The 17,483-nt window shown below is 42.7% G+C and overlaps 1 protein-coding gene across 3 annotated transcripts in view; it reads right to left on the bottom strand.

Moving 5' to 3' along the window:
• The window catches only part of SLC9A7 (solute carrier family 9 member A7), a 150,649-nt gene that overhangs the window by 52,903 nt on the left and 80,263 nt on the right, over positions 1-17,483 (bottom strand). For 2 of the 3 annotated variants that reach the window (XM_014867610.3, XM_044763415.2), the window contains exons 4-10: positions 17,286-17,362; positions 14,479-14,591; positions 6,026-6,131; positions 5,561-5,702; positions 3,691-3,796; positions 2,035-2,123; positions 1,826-1,939 (exon numbers count right to left, since the gene is read on the bottom strand). In XM_014867610.3, coding sequence (XP_014723096.2) covers positions 1,826-1,939; positions 2,035-2,123; positions 3,691-3,796; positions 5,561-5,702; positions 6,026-6,131; positions 14,479-14,591; positions 17,286-17,362 — 747 coding nt within the window. Of the gene's footprint in view, positions 1-1,825; positions 1,940-2,034; positions 2,124-3,690; positions 3,821-5,560; positions 5,703-6,025; positions 6,132-14,478; positions 14,592-17,285; positions 17,363-17,483 lie in introns of all 3 variants that reach the window. The other variant, XM_070502739.1, reaches the window with a different exon arrangement.

Here is a 17,483-nt window from a genome sequence, read left to right as displayed (position 1 = left end):
AAATTACTAACCCCTGAGTCAAACTATAAAGAGAAAGTTTGCCGGGTAAGAGCTCGCACGCAAGCTTCAGGGTGAAGTAAACATGAGGGGCTCCAATAACCAGAAGATCCTACAAATAAGATGTGGGGAAACTGAAAGTATTCCTAACACATTCATAGTCCTTGCAAGAATTGACCTGGGGCGATTTCTCTACCTAAGTGGCTGGAGTGTCTTTTGGAGATGTAAGAAATGGAAAAGGAGGAGTGTGGAAGAGGAACTCCACTGTGGAAACCAAAGAATTCAGGGAAGCCAGTCATTCATCATTTGCCGAGTTTAGAACAGAGCCCAACAGAGAGATGCACACTGCACTGGTCACAGAAGGAAACCACTGTGCAAGCCAGAGGAACAGGGAGTTTCCGTTTCGGCAAAGCACCAGCTGCCAGAGCTGCAGCTGTTTCAGACAGAAGCGAGGGCGGAACTATCTTCTGCCTTCTCCGGGGTTAAGAACTGACTCTCCTTCTTCTTTTATCTTTTTCTTTGGTTTGATTTTGCTTTGTTTTTAACAGAAGGAAACAGGTAGTGCTTATAAAGCACATTCTATCCCAGAAGCCATGCAAAAGTCCTCAAGTGGTCACCGGCCTTCAGGATTCAGAGGACCCAGCCCGCCCTCCATGAGGCCTCAACTGTAAACAAGGTCTGCGCTTTCACTCTCTCTCACAGGATGCCGTGCTGGGAATACAAATCGAACGACATGCAAGGTCTTTCTTAATCAAGAACAAAAACACTGACTCCTCTGATTTTTAGCTGTCCGTCCATTGAGCATTAAATCCAAGAAATGAGCCCCAGCTGAAGCACATAACACCCTGAGTGGAAGGCTTCTGGCATGGCATTAGGCCACTATTGCTATATAGCTGCTTAGTGAGTATCAGTTATTCCTGCACAATAAATGAAAAGCCCAGAAGACAAAAACGCTCCTTTTTTACCAGCATCCCAAGATCTAAGGATAGCCATGAGGCCTTACAAAAGGCAAAAGTGAATGCCCAGCCATAGGGGAGGCCTGCTCAATATTCTGAAATCCAGGCTGAGCTGGACTGCTACTGTTCCAAGCCCCAGAAAAGTTCACTTTAAACAAAAACAATAGGATCTGAGGCCAAGCGAGCAAAACCCTCAGCTGTCGATCCATGGCTGGGCATTCATAACCCTCCTCACCTGACAGACGCCAACCCCCAAAACTCTCTTTCCCAAACTCTGTGCTCACAACAGGACCACATCAAAGAACCAAGTACTTTTCCATTTTATCTTTTCTTCCTCTCTTTTTTTTTTTTAAAAAACAAGAGTCTCTTCCACGGTGATCTGTAAAAACAGGAGAGCTCGGGCCAGGCGCGCTCATGGCCTGCAGGTTCCCCTGGGCAGCGGAAGGAAGGGCTGCCTGCACCGGGTGTGCAGTCACAAGCAGGAGGAACAGAACCTTCAGGTCTTCCAGACGGGGAACCTCCTGGATTGCAATTCACAAGGCAATGAAATAAAAATAATCTGGGGGACTGACACGGTTGCTGACTTTTAGATCTGCTAAGAAGGGCGCTTTACAAAACAAACTACCACCTGCGAAGCACCAGCACAACGGAAAGGCCACCTTACACAGAAAATGCAGAAAGGACAATCTCAGAATCACCATCTTTAAATCAAATACATTTCGCTTTATGAACCACTTAAGCCTTCTTTTTCTCATCATAAAAATACCATGAACTAGCGCTGGCTCAGTCACCCTCCCAGACAGAAATTATTATAGCTTCCCCAGCGGGGGTCGCCTCTCCACGTAGAAAACGGTGGAACCAAAAAAGGATACAAAAGCTCCAATGATGAAAACGGGGCTGAAAACGTGCTTCTGGAAGGTAAACAGCGCCAGGCCCATGTAGGAGAAGATGAAGTTCTCTGCCAGGAAGTGTAACACCTCAAAGAGCTGCACAGAAAGGGAAAAGGAAGCCTCTGTAAACCCTGCGGGTCCCCTCCCTTGCGTTTGCAGGTAACTCCTAAGGACCCAGAGCTCACTCTCACCTGCTTTGTTCGACTTCTTGATTCCACCGACAGATTGTTGTATGTGTAATGAGCTTGTGTGATTCCACAGAAAAGCACAGCTACAACGCCTGGTGAGAGAGTTAAAAAAAAAAATCAATGGAAAAAAAGAAGTAGGAAAAATCCTTGCTGAAACAAAAAGTTAAGGTAGGCAAGCCCGGCATATGTAACTTCCTGAATATTTCTGAAAGTTTCCTATTACAGCAATCCCCCCTTTATCCGCCGGGGATGCATTCCAAGAGCCCAGTGGATGCCTGAAACCATGGATAGTACCAAACCCTGTAGATACTATGCTTTTTCCTATATAGCACAGCATGGATATGCTGGACAAAGGGAGGATTCACGTCCCGGGCGGGATGGAACAGACGGTGTGAGATTTCATCACGCTACTCAGAACGGCGTGCAATTTAAAACTTGTGAATTATTCCTGGAATTTTCCATTTAATATTTTCAGACCATATTTCACTTGACTGCAGGTAACTGAAGCCGTGGAAAGTAAAACCACAAATAAGGGGGGACTACTGTATTGAAAGCTCCCCCTGCCCTCACCACTCATATCAACCTTTCTTTCTCCCAATCCTGCCTTCCTTCAGAGCCAAGGCCCCTGACTTCCGCCGTGCTCCAGCTTTAAGGGCATTCTCTCCCTTCCTCTAAATTCCTACTGAATTTATCATGTATTTGGCATTTAGCATTCATTCCCTCAAAGAGACCGTGAGCGCCGATCAGACACTTTTGTCATATTCCTCTCTGATCTTAGAATGAATGAATTTAACTGCAGACCAATGCTTTGTATTTTTGCATGGTCTAGGGCTTCAGACAAAATGGATCCAGAGTACTATATCATTTATGCAAGCCCTGATGATCCAGATTTCTGGTTGATGGTAACCATTTTGTTGTGCAAAACAATTGACACACCTGGGACTCTGCCTACACATTTACAGATAATTGCCAAGTTTTAAGGAAGTGAGACATTTTATAATGCTGCATATAAAGATGTTGCAGTATTTTGAAAACATGATAAAAAGACTTCCTAGCTACCTGGATTTATGTATAGCAATTGTACTTGAGTTTTCTAATGGAAAAATTCAGTGATTTTTTTTTCTAATAAGAGAATGTGAGGAACTAAAACCACATGATCACTCACACTAATATATAAAACTGGCACCATAAAAACAAAGTATTGAAAAACAATGATTAAACAGACCAGAGACAAAACAAGGAAAAACTGTGTTCACACTCATCTGAGTAGATGCAAAATTATCCTTAAAAGGACACATATTTTGCTTGTTATTGCTACTATTTGTAAAATTACAAAGCAATCTAGAGAAGGCTACAAATAATGTTAATATATTCAGTAAGCTTTGCAGCTAAACATCTACTTCTAGTTAGAATAAGTACTCAAAGACATAACTGAGTTTGAAACAATAAATTTTATCCTTTAAAAATACGTAGCTTTGGGAGACTAAATTATCCATAAGGCAGAACACCAGCCTTGCTCAGCAATCCTCCATATGGACACTCAGTGAACAGTTAATCAACTCCATGCAGCTGCTATTTAAGAATTCTTCCCTCCCCTCCAGCTCCCACAGACCCCGCTACTGTGGGGAGAAGGGTGGCCCAAGGGTAGAGAAAACCCACCTGTAAACCCACAGGCCTCTGCCAAAAGGAACGTGCTCCAGGACATCAAGAAGAAGAGTGCCGTCTCCAGCAGGGGGAAGCAATGCAGCTTGGTAAACTTGGTCACGTCGGCCCCTGTCAAGGAACTCGTCTCCAGGAGCAAGTAGCAGGGTCACCAAGAACCACACTCTACTGGCCCAGGACCCCCTCCCTAGGGGCTAGCCTCTCCCTTCAACTCTTCTTCTGGGGCCCCAAAGCTTCTGCTTGGATTTAAAGTAACAAAAATTAAGCTTTCTAGTAGAACAGAGGTTACCAAGGGCTGGGAGAAGGAGGAAAGAGGCGATCTTGTTTAATGGGTACACAGTTTCTGTTTAGGATGATGAAAAAGTTCTGGAAACAGATAGTGGGGATGGTTAAACAACATTGTGGTTGTACTTAATGCCACTGAATTGTATACTTAAAAATGGCTAAAATGGCAAATTTCATGTTATATATATTTTACCGCAATTTAAAAAAATTAGTAATGTAATACACCAAAAACCACTGAATCGTACACTTCAAATGGGTGAATTGTCTAGTACACGAGTTTTATTTCAATAAAGCTGTTTAAAAAAATTTAAGTTTTCTAAAGAAACTGGAAATGGGCTTTCTGTGCTCCTTACAATGTCCACAGTTCTGAGGGGCACAGTGTTGGCCTGAGGTGTGACTGGCAGGGTAATTTTGGAAGCGCCGGGAGTGCCTCAGGCAGGCCTGGGAAGACAAAGTGGTGACACTTGGACATCTATGGGTCATTAGAGCCTGAGTCCACAGCAGGTGCCTAATGAATGCATGAGAAAGAAAGAAAGAAATGCACAACTCTTGGGGCAACTACCAGGTGCTGGTGTCACCTTTTGGGACCAGAGATTCCCCTCCTAACACTGCCATTCCATGGTGGGCCAGCCTGGAACCATCTCAGGAGTGGTTTCACTGAGCAATATGAGTCCCCAGGGCATCAAAAGGGCTTCTGTGAAGAAAGCCATCTAAATCTGCGCTGTCCAGTATGATAGCCGCCAGTCACGGGTGGCTACTGAACACTTAAAGTGTGGATAGTCTGAATTGAGATGTACTCTAAGAGCAAAATACACACCATATCTCAAAGATTTAGTACACAAATTGAATGCACAAAATCTCAGTAATAATTTGTATGAGTTTTGTTAACAATTTGTGTAGTGACTGCAGGCTGAAATGATGTGACTCACATTTGTGGCTCCCACTACATTTGTATTGGACAGTAGTGATCCAAATGCCCACGAAGAGAGGATGAATGGCTCAGCACACCTGTGGAGGGGTTGCCTGCTCATTCCACACTTCGCTTTTATGTTTGTTGGTTGCTTGGTTGGTTTTTGACTAAATATTGTGCACAGTCCTTTGCTTAAGGAAGACCACCTTACAGTATTCCCACTGACAGCCCCCGGCTAGTTAGGGCCACGTTAGCCCAGCAGACAGTAGCCGCGAGCTTGAGGCTAAAGTACTTCTCAGCCTGCTTCCTCCCGGCCTCCCGTGAGGTGGTCCCTGATTCCCAGCCTCCTCCTGGCTTTTCAGCTCTTTTCACTCCCCTAAAACTGATGCTTTCCCAGAGCTCCTGTCTCCAACTGGTTCATAGGAGGAGAGAAAACACAAAGGTGAGACAGGGCTAAGCCTAGAGTTACACTCCCAAACATTTTCTCAGACCCTTAGCTAGGTACTCGACTGCCATCTTTCACCAAAGGGACACACTTCAGGAGCCTCCAGACCCCAGTGGAACAACCTCTTCAAGATTCTGACCTGAAAGGAAGAACTGAGAACTTTCTCTTTATAAGTCTCATGCCACATAATTATACCCAGGCAGGGGCAGAAACTGCAAAAAGGATATTAGAGCAGTTACAACACCAGTCACAGCTCCCATGGTAAAAGAGCCACTAAATATACCTAGAAAGATGCCAACAGACTTGAAAAAGGCCGCAGCATCAAAGGCGTGAGTGTTCAGCCCCGCTGGCTGGTAGGCAACAATAGACCTGGAGTTTAAAAAGAAGAGAGAGTTAAAAAGGACTGTGCTGTTTTACACCATGGTACCTAAAAATATCGACAACCACAGGTATCTACAGTCTGCCGAGCACTCTCCATGGTGTATTCATGTAATTTACTCTGAATCTGATATCAGCATTCAGATTGCCGCCAACTGGACAAAGCAGCATAACTTTACCAACAAAGTTGATAAACATCATTTAGAAAAACACCCGATTCAATACTTAACACTTTTAAGACAGGCCTCTGAATCTAGCCCAGAGCATTCAGGAAGCCAGAGTCTCTCTTCCCGGGGAGAAATATTGTTACTTACGAGGAGAGGACAATGGCAACAGCATCATTCAGGACGCTTTCTCCAAACAGAAGTGCATAAAGGTCCACATCTGCATGCAATTCATTAAATATCGCCAGTACAGTCACTAAAAAGTGGGCCAAAAACATATCAAATTAGTTTCAGTTTCTAACTTTAAGCCACTGATGACAAATTTCTAGAGGCCAATCCTATCTTTGGCGGGATAGGGTGGTTTGGGAGACAGTAAGGGAGTCAAAGACGGGTTGTCTGTGTACGGCAGAAAGGAAAGTGGCAATCTTCCCAATGGGAATGAGGTGTGATATGATGCTTGATCTAATAACGCTGCCCCGAAACACTGCGCTTCCCACTGTAATCCCAACACACTTTGAAAATATCTCTACTACAGAACTTAAAAAAATAACCACATTCATGTGATTTGGCTCCATCGGTGAATTGAAATCTCTTTGAAGGCAGACACCCTATTTTGTTGACCAGTGTGCTCCCAAAACCCAGCATAGGGTCTAGGCACAGAGAAGGCTTTAATGAAGGCTTGAGAAAAAAGGAAGGTCTTCATTTATGACAGACTACATAATTATACTTCTTGTAGTCTTCACATTTCCTAGGCATTCGAAAATCAGCCATTCTCTAGATCAGCAGTTCTTAAACTTTTGGTCTCAGGACTCCTCTACACTCTTAAAAATTACTGACGCCCCCAAAGAACTTTAGTCTTGTGGGCTATAGCTATCAATATTTACTGTATTAAATAAAACAGAAAAAAATTAAATATTTATTCATTTATAATTACTAATATACCCATTATACATTAACATATTTTTCATGAAAAATGACTACATTTTCCAGAACAAAAAAAATTAGTGAGAGGAGAGCCATTGGTTTCACATTTTTTCAAATCTTTTTAACATCTGGATTACTGGAAGACAGATGGTTCTCATATTTGTTTCTGCATTCAATCAACAGTCAATATCACATGTTATGCAGCCTCTGGAAAACTCCACTCCACTGTACACTTGTGAAAGAATGAAAGTGAAAGAGACAAATAATGTATTACTATCATTATTAAATCAGTTTTGACCTTATGGACCCACTGAAAGGGTTTTGGAGTTTCTCAATTTCAGTTCTACTGACATTTTGGGCCAGATCATTCTTTATTGTGGTGGGCTGTCCTGCACACTTTAGGGCTATAGCAGCATCCCTGGCCTCTACCCACAAGATACCAGTAGCACTGCACACTGGCCCCCAAGACAAGAAAAATGTCTACAGACGTTGCCAAATGTCTCCTGGGGGGCAAAATCACACCTAGTTAAGAACTGCTGCTCTCGATACACACATGCAGGCAGGGTTCTCTCTCAACACTCACACCGAATCGCCTTCTACTCTGTTAATTTCCACCATAAGGACTTTAAAAACTAAAAACCCACTTCCCCAGCTTCCCTTGCAGTGAGTGCCAGCTCTTCTTGCTTGGAAGAGGCGGAGAGGCTGGACACAGTGCAGTCATCTTGCCTCCATGGGGCAACTAACGCGCGTCTGAAACCCCAGGGTTGTGCATTAGAAAAACCGAGTGCCTGGACACCTGCTCAGGACCATTAGTCAAGATAAACAGCTATTTGGTTAACCTAGTATTAGGCATTACTAACTGATACAAATAGAAAACCAAACCAAACAAATACTTAGCTTAGTGAGTTATTATAAGCCAACCACTCTTGTAACCATCATCCAGTTCAAGAAATGGAACTTTGCCAGCCCCCCTGGAAGTCCCTTCATATGTTCCATCCCAATCTTAAACCCCTTCCTTCACTCAAAAGTAACCACTAACGTCATTTTATAGTAATCATTTCTTTGCAGTTCCTTATAGTTTGATCATCCAATGCATATTCCCTGACACTATCATTTGGTTTTGCCCATTTTTAAAATTTATTTTAAAAAATATTTTATACCTCTCTTACTCCATGGGTTCCCCCTCCATTCCTTTCTGTTGGCTCTCTTTTCATAATGCCTATTGTTTGGTCCTCTCATTTCTGAATTTTCCAATCCTGATTATACAGTTCTTTCATAACTTCTATCATTTTCTTAATTTCCTTTAGCTTCTGCTGGAACAGTAATAAAGTTTCATTGGGACCCTATTTTTCTGATATGACTTTACTATTTGTAACTTTACTATTCATAGGGGTTACCCTCATTTTTCCTTACAATATGTTTGCATGAAGCTCAACTTCAATCCATTTCTGCTGCTCACATTAAGTGAGGTGGGTAGTGGGGAGAAGGCCCAGAGCAGCTATCCCAGTTTCGTGGGTCTAGGGCTCCCCCTTCTGGTTTTACATTGAAGTATTAAAAATACGGCCTCTGGGTATAGCCACCTCCCCAATACTCTCTGAAATCCACTTCCTTTGGTCTCCTCCTCCATGTGTATCTGAGTTATCTTTCTCCTTTAATGCCCCATCACTCAGGGTCTGTGGTCCTAGCAGTTCATTTTTAGAGAGCGGCTCTGTCCTTCCAGAGAGATCTTTGCTGAGTATTTTCTGAGAGCCCTGAGGGCCCCGCTCACTCCAGCAGCCTCACACCCCCTCCAGTCTCCTGGCCCTCACCCATAAATTGAAGCCCATAAAGCCCCCGCTCCCAAGCTTTAACTGTTGTTATCTGAGGTGCCAACAAAGTTCTTTACTGCCAGTGGGGACCCCTCCTTTTGAGTGTGAACACTTGTGGGAAGTTTCTGGGCTCCCTGACAGTCAAAGTGATGAGCAGCTGCCTCTTCCCTGCTCCGCTTCCTCCCGCCCGGCTGCTGTTCCTCTCCAAAGTCGCAGTGCTGCTGCCGGTTTGACTCCGCCAGTCGATATGTGGGCATTCACGGGGATGCTCTATCGGCTAGTTGTGTCTCTGTGTCTTTTTCTTTTGCTGTCCTGCTTTCTCTGTTTATGTTAGCGATTAAGGGAGATTGCAAAACTACACTGCTCTCATTATGCCTTCCTTTTCAAAAAGTTTAATTCATTTATTGAGAATAAGCAAAGAATAATTTGGATTTGAAAAATGTCAACTATATCATGAGGCTGCTCCAGATAATCACAAATTTAGGCCCTAAAATTACTACTCTGTGCATTCAGACACTAACCAGACATCAACGGGGGCACTGCCAGCAGCTATGGTTCCTAAAGGACATGTCATCTTCATGACACAAAATCAACCGCTTTCCTCCACCCTTAAATACAGTTCATCAGGTCACACAACAGGAAAAATCTTCAGGATTAGGTTAAAAGAAAGTTCTTATTTTCTGGATTATTACATGAACAAGATTTGGGGCTCCTTACAAAGAACCTGTGATGTTTTTATGTGTCAACTTCACCGGGCCATGGGGTGCCCAGATATTTCATTAGACATTATTCTGGACGTAGCTGTGAGGTTCTGGATGAGATTAGCACTTGAATCAGACTGAGTAAAGCAGACTGCTCTCCCTAACGTGGGTTGGTTCATCCAACCCACTGGAGGCCTGAGCAGAACAAAAGGGCAGAGGAAGGCAGAATTCCCTCTCGGCCTGCCTGTCTTTGAGCTGGCAGTCAGTCTCCTCCCGCCTTTCGACCTGAACTGGAGCTACGCCACTGGCTTTCCTGGTTCTCAAGCCTTTGGACTACAGAGTTGGGGACTGCTCAGCGCTATGATCTCAGGTGCCAATTCCTTATAATCAATCAATCAATCTCTCTCTCTCTCTCTCTCCACACACACACACACCCCTCCTATTTGTTCTGTTTCTCTGAAGAACCCTAATTAATACATAACCTTTACTCTAGTAGTTTATCATTATATGACAAAAGAATTGTCTTGTTTTTAACCCAATGTTGAAGAAAAACTAACAACGATAATAAAAACAACAATAATTATTAAGGACTCAACATGAAGCAGGCATTGCTAATCGTTTTACAATCTCATTTAGTCCTCATAAAACCCTAGGTGGGTAGCACTGTCATTCCCCCAATTTAGATATGAGAAAACAGGCCCTGTATGATGGGCTGCTTTCTGCTGCAGTATCAAAATTCCTAAAATCTCAGAAGTTGAACCCAAGAGAAGTTTTATCTGTTACTCATGCAACACGTCCACTGCGGGTTGGCACAGGAGGCCTCTGTTCACTTCAGTCACTCAGGGACTCAAGACTAGTGGGGGCTAATCTCAACGAACAGAGCACAGGGCTGGCAGCCCAGGAGACCTGGGCACCAGGACTTTATCAGTCAGGGTCCTGGCAGGAAACAGATGGCACCCTCAAATTGAGCAATCTGAGGAGTGTTTAATAAAGGGTTATTTATAGAAGTGTGGGCAGAGCACAGGAAAACCACAAAGGAGAGGGCAGTACTTGCACTGGAAACAGGGAGCTTTTATACCATGCCAAGGCTCAGAGGGCCCACGGAAGGCGTGACAACCAGAACCAGGAGCTGTGTGCAGAGGGTTGCCTAACAGGAGCCGCGACCTTCGATCAAGGGACACAGTCAGCCCACAGGGACCCTCCATCTCCACCCTCCTTACAGTCTCCCGCTGGTGCTCCCCTGTGGACAAATCCAATGGGAAACCAGAGGCAACGGAATCTTTGAAATCTTCCATACAAGTCAGCCTCCTGGCACTGAGAGGAGGGTAGAGAAGGGTGACGAGTAAATCTGGAGGGACAAACAGAAGCCATCCAACTGGCTATGAGAACTTGGCACACAGCAAAGTCCGAAGATTTAGCGAAGTGAAGGTTTGAGCCACATGATTTTTGAAAGCCCTTCTGACTTTTAAACACTGTTTTCCTAAAATACTACAGCTATATAGTAAAAAAAATAATGTACGTTAACTCATTTATCCATGACAATAAAAGCTAGCTTGCATAATTAATAGTAATAACAATTAACACAGCACTAGTCTGAATTTGGCTGCTCTGAATTTCAGTTTCTCATTCTCCCTGCCTATCACCTTATAAAGCAGGGCAGGAACCCTGCCATGCCCCTCCTGAGCAGGCCTGTGCCTGACCAAGATGAGGAATACTGGTCCTGACAACCGGAAGATGATGAGGGGCTGGTGACAGGCTGGGTGAGTGGCTTCTAAAGGTGGGGAGTAAATAGACTGCTCCTTCCACAGCAGGACCCTTGAAATCAGAGAGCAGGGTCACAACAGCTGTTTCCGAATGGACATGAACTGAGAAATGACAATGAACTGACTGAAGACCACTGGCACAGGTATCTAAAAGTGGCGGGAAAAATAAAAGAATAGCAGATATAGGAAGAAGGAAAAGTCAAGAACCTGAATTTGCTCATTCAACTAACTATTCTCGAACACTGCATCTGTGTACTAAAGAGCACTTAGCCCTTGCAAACACTCAATACAAAGCGGCCAGTGTTAGTATGTACGAATAGACTTGACTCGAGAGCTGTGGGAGCAAGTAGCTGAAGGAGTAAGGAAAGAATAACTAGGCAGGTGGCTGATTTGAACTGAGTTTCACAGGGTAAGCGAAAGACCGACCAGCCTGGGTGACGCAACTAGAGAATTACTGTCTGACAACACACGCCACAGATTTTGAAACCTGTGAGTAGGTCTGATTGACTCAAGGGATACAAAAGTGACAGAATTAACACGAGAAGAATCACTTCATGATGGTTCACAGGAAGGAACAGCACTCATTTTCTCCTGTAGCTGCCTAACAGCGCACCACAGGCTGCAAACTTACATGTTCTTCCCTGCTCCATCTAAAGTAACAGTCCACAAAGATGGCATATGGCACCCATGACACATAACCACAGAACGGAGAGGGCTCCTGGTCACAGAGCAGCCTACCCCACCTCCCACATATGGTGTCCCCTTCAACGGGAAGACCAAAGACTGGTGTCTTGAGCTAAGCATAGTATCATCAGGGACAAGGACACTTATTCTTCCCTATCAGTCAACACCACTACATATCCCAATACCAGAACTCCTGTTTGATGCACCAGGCACAAGAAGTCTACTTGGTCTTACTCTGCACTTAAGTTTTTATCACTTTTATGGTCCAAGTTTTCAAACAGATTTTTAGGAAGTTGGTAAAACACTTTTAATTTACAAAGACATTCTACACTTCAGAAAGATTTCCATTAAAAAGCAGTGAAAGTTAATGTCCTGATATTTAATAAGTCTAAACTTTCAATTTTCTAGAACTTTCATTTATATAAAACCTTTACTGTGCCAATATTCACAGTCCAAATAAAAACGGTATACCATGGTAATGCCTTCCATTATTTTCTGCCACAGCACAGACACATTAAAGTGAAGTAAACAATTACGAAGATAATCTGGAAAAATAAGCCTTTCTATCCAACTAAATGATATAGCACTAACAGCTCAGAAAACAATATCAGTAATCTTTCTGTTACACTAACCTCCCCTAATGCTTGTTGGTGGTACTAGTAAGAAATTAGTAATAAAGTTATAGGCAAGTATAGTTACTAATATATTTTTGGAGAGACTAAACACCTTTCTTAGACTTATGAAGGATCTATTTCTCAAACAGACACACATTTGGAGACAGTCACAGACATCATAGTATTAAAACAATAAAGTTACTTTTCTGAGTGTTCTTTAGAAACATGCTTGAGTTAAGTGATGACTTGGTATATATTTTTAAAAAACATGGGGAAAACAGAGAACTCTCTGCCTAAGTCAGATGTGCATAGAGACCAACATAACTAGCAGATGCTATGCTCAATGCTTAACATGCCTTATTTCATTTAATCTTCACAATAGCCCTAGGAAATAGGTACCATTGTTCCTGCTTCATAAATGAGGAAACTGACGAGGAGGAGACAAAGTGTGCCCAGGCCACCTGGTCAGTGACTAACAAGGCTAGAACTTAAACCTCTGTCTGCAACTCCACATCCCACATTCTTTTCCCAAACCAGGCTCCTTCAAACAGTCAAGTCTTCAATATCAATTTACTTAGTGTTTGTAATAAAATATGGGGGTAAGAGAGGTCAATCATTTTGGGGACATCGAGATTTTTCACAACCACACAACTGTCTAGAGCTGTGCTACCCAATGTAGTAGCCACTAGCCACAGGTGGCTATTTAAATTTAAATAACTTAACATAAAATAAAATTTAAAATTCAGTTCCTCGGTCGCACTACCCCACATTTCAAGTGCTCAACAGCTACATGTGGCTACTGGCTACCATGATGGACTGGGGAGATTATAGAACGTTTCTATCATCACAGAAAGGTCTATGGGATAGCTCTGATCTAGAGGACCCCCAAGAGTCATGGTGAAGTTGGGGGGAATCTTAGTATCTTTAAGATCATTACTGCCCAGAACGTTGGAGGGCATCAGAGACCTTGAGAAGACCTTTCCATCTCCGCTATTAGGACGGGATCAGCTCTTTCCCCATGAATTCTTTCCCTAAGATGTACTCTTAATAGTTGACATTAGAGGAAGGAACAGCTGTAACTAGTTTATGTGAATTGATTTAATTATAGGTCTCAACTTGGAGAGAAGAGCTTTTTTGTTTGTTTTTGAGCTGCAGGGGAGGAGGGGCATATAATAATTCCACTTTTAAGAACTGGTTCAACTAACACTTGAAAAATACAAGGTAAGAGATTCATGAATAGGAACCATGTCACAGTGCGCAGTTATACAGGAACATTGCACAAAAGGAGATTACAAATTAAATTACCTTCACTACAGGTACCAGTGTGCATTTCCACTAAGAAAAGGTATTATTTTAAACCAAATGATATGTTTCCTACAGGAAGTCAAAAGAACAACACTGAGTAAGAAGACAGTCTAAGTGTAAAAATTATAACCAAATTAGACATTCCAAAATGAAAGACAAAGGGAAATACAAGTGGAAGCAACCCAAGTATCCACAGGTAGATGGACGGAGAAACAAAATGTGGCATATTCGTAGAATGGAATATTATTCAGACTTAAAAATGAAGGAAATTCTGACACATGCTACAACATGGATGGACCTTGAGGACATTAGGCTACGTGAAATAAGTCAGTCACAAAAAGACAAATACTGTATGATTCCACTTATGAGGTATCCACGGTAGTGAAATTCAAGAAACAGAAAGTAGAATGGTGGTTTCCAGAGACCGAGGGGAGGGAAAAATGGGGAGTTACTGTCTAATGGGTATAGAGTTTCAGCTTTGAGCGATGAAAAAGTTCTGAAGGTCGGTTGCACAACAATGTGAATGTACTTAACACTGCTGAAGTGTACACTTAAAAATGGTTAAGATGGGAAATTTTATGTTATGCGTTTTTACCACAATAAACAATAATAATTGTAAAAGGGAAACGTATGCCCTTTTGAGAAAAGTTCTCTAAGTTTGTTAGGCCACTTACTGGTCTCTTCCTCCACGATCCCATGTTAACACTACAGTCTCCCTATCGCAACAAAAGTTAGTGATGGCTCTGAACTTTGTAAGACTTGAATAATGGAATATCATGATGGTAAAGTCAGATATGTAAATACCTGGGTCAGTAGCAGAGATAATTGCTCCAAAAAAGAGACAATCTGTGTAGTAAAATTTATCTGAGAGCTGCCCCACAATCTTCATGAGCTTCACCACACCATACATGAGATTTCTGCAAGAAGGCAAGGCAAACTATGTGAGAAGGAGGAAGGAAAAGAACCCTCTTAATCAAGCAACAGAGCACACGTGCAGGCAGAGCGGTACTGGAACACTGTAGTGCAGGGGAGTTTTGTGCAAACACCAGGCAGCTGCTGTGGGTAGACACTTACCAGGAACATGTGCAATAAGTCTTTGGCACCAAGTGATAGTTTGCAGTTAATGTCATCTTGTTGAAACATCTAAGCATTCCATTTTTAAAAGTTCTGCTTACTTACAACTATTAAGTATGGTCTTCAATTGGCAACAATTAGTTAAGGCATCTTAAATGACTGGGTAATAGAGAAGAAAAGAAGAGAAAGAACCCTGCATCACGTGTCATAAATTGTGACAAAAGTCACAGGATTCTAAGATAGTACTTTAAAGTCATGGAAATGAGCGGACTGGATGAAGCTGAAGAGAAAAAAAAAATGAGTTGGTCACAAAGATCCGAGGGATCGACCTTCTCTGCCAAGAATTATTTCAAAGAATGTAAAAGAGGCAAAACTCTCTACACATCCTATTATAATATCAGTGTACCCGTCACCATATCTTGCCTCACACGCTGCATGGGTCAGGCAGGCCATCATAGCCCTCTTTCTGCTGTGCAGAATGTGACATGGCCCAAGAGGGACCACCAAGCTAAATATTTCAACTGGGCCAGGGCACATTTCCTACAGGACAGCTTACATATTGGGTGAGGAGTGTTAAAAGGCCTAGTACCTGTTACTAAGGGTGTGTGTGTGTGTGAGTGTGTGTGTGTGTGTGTGAGTGTGTGTATGTGAGTGTGAGTGTGTGTGTGAGTGTGAGTGTGTGAGTGTGTGTGTGAGAGTGTGTGTGAGTGTGTGTGTGTGTGTGAGTGTGAGTGTGTGTGTGTGTGTGTGTGTGTGTGTGTGTGGTGGCGGCAGCAGCTGTAGGCGTTAGAGGAGCAAAAATAACCACCGAATAGAGAAATTAAGAAAACAATCCCATTTACAATTGCATCAAAAGAATAAAATACTTAGGAATAAATTTAACAAAAAAATAATCACAGAATAAACTCACTGTACGCTACAACCAAGACTCTAATAATATAATAATAAGATTCTTGATGGTAAGGACCATGTCACTGCTCACCTTTGTATCCTGGGCGCCTAGAACAGTAGATTGACTACGTTAGTAACTCAAGAACTATCTGCAGAATTGAACCCTTTCGAGAATAAAGAGCTATAACTTAATGCTTGCCTACTGTGCGCCAGGCACTGTTCCAGACTCTTCAACAGTTCTATTTCAATTCACAGTAACTCTATGCTACCAATTTGATTTGCCCTTTGCTGCTTATCAAAGGCTTCTTTCATCTTTGATATATTTCCTGAAACGAGACCTTCCTCTCCACTTCCTTCTACCACAAGCTGAGACCCGGGCAGTCGACTTCTCCCTGGCAGCCTTTTCCCCAGCTTGCCTCCCATCGTCACCAGTGCCAGTTATCTAACTTGTCACTCTTCAATGGCTTGTCTCTTAAAGGACAAAGTCTAAGCTCCTCCTTTTTTGGTGGCATAAAAGGCCCCTGCCTTTATCTCTAGCTTTCCAGCTAATTTTTTTAACTGAAGTCCATACTTCACTCAGATTTCCTTAACTTTTTATCTAATGCCCGTTTTCCTGTTCCAGGGTCTCATCCAGGGTAAAATTACATTTAGCTGTCATGTCTCTTTAGTCTCCTCTTGGCTATGACAGTTTCTCAGACTGCTTGTTTTTGATGTCCTTGGCAGTTTTGAGGAGTACTGGTCAGGTATTTTGTGGAATGTCCCTCAACTGGAACTTGCCTGATTTTTTCTCATGATTAACCTGAGGCAACATGTTTTTGGGAGGAAGACATAAAGGTAAAGTGCCATTCACATCACAAATATCACGGGTTCGGAGTATCAACACGATTTACCACTAGCGGTGTTAATCTGGATCACGTGGCTGAGGCAGCGTTTGTCAGGTTTCTCCACTGTAAGGCTACTCTGTTTTCCCCCTGTGCACGCTGTACTCTTTGGAAGGAAGTCACTATGCACAGCCCACAATCAAAGTGCTAAGCTCCATCTCCTTGAGGGGGAGTATATCTATACAAATTATTTGGAAATCTGCACAGGAGATGTGTCACTTTTCTCCCCATTTATTTATGCATACAATCAATTTAAATAGCCACCTAGCTAATAGCTACCATACTGGACAATGTAGCTCTAGATTTTAACTGCCATCATCACAAATATCAAAATACTGGGCTCTGGTGGCTGCCAGGAGTTGGGGGGTGGGGGAAAGGGGAAGATAGTGCTCAAAGGGCGCAAACTTCCAGTTGTAAGATGAACAAGTCCTAGAGATCTAAGGTACAGCATGGTGATTCTAGCCAATGATACTGGATCATATACTTGACTGTTGCCTAGAGAGAAGACCCTAAATGTTCTCACCACAACAAAGACGTGGTCATTATGGGACGGGATGGAGGTGGCAGCTGATACTATGGTGGTGATCATTTTGCAATTTATAAATGTATCAAATCGACACATTGTGCACCCTAAACTTACACAATGGTATATGTCAATTATCTCCAAATAAAGCTGAGGAAAAAATACTGGACCCTGTGAACCCATGTGGATCTCATCTCTTTGGAAAGTGTGTTAATTTGGTTATATGACAAAGAGTCACTTACCCGATAATGAAGCAAGAAACAGCAGTCCCCAAGAAGGCATAGGCCAGAATAGACCCAAGATTTCTGAAAAAGTGTCTCTGAATAAAACAAAAAAGCAGGAATCACATTGTGATCTTTGCCAGTGAGCATTAGAAACACGTTAAAATTCTCTACAAAGTGAGACTTACTGCTCCCATTACGTCAAGTAATAGCTGAAAT

Source organism: Equus asinus, chromosome X, assembly GCF_041296235.1.
Source record: "Equus asinus isolate D_3611 breed Donkey chromosome X, EquAss-T2T_v2, whole genome shotgun sequence".
Lineage (NCBI taxonomy): Eukaryota > Metazoa > Chordata > Mammalia > Perissodactyla > Equidae > Equus > Equus asinus.
This window is presented reverse-complemented; position numbering and strand designations above follow the sequence as displayed.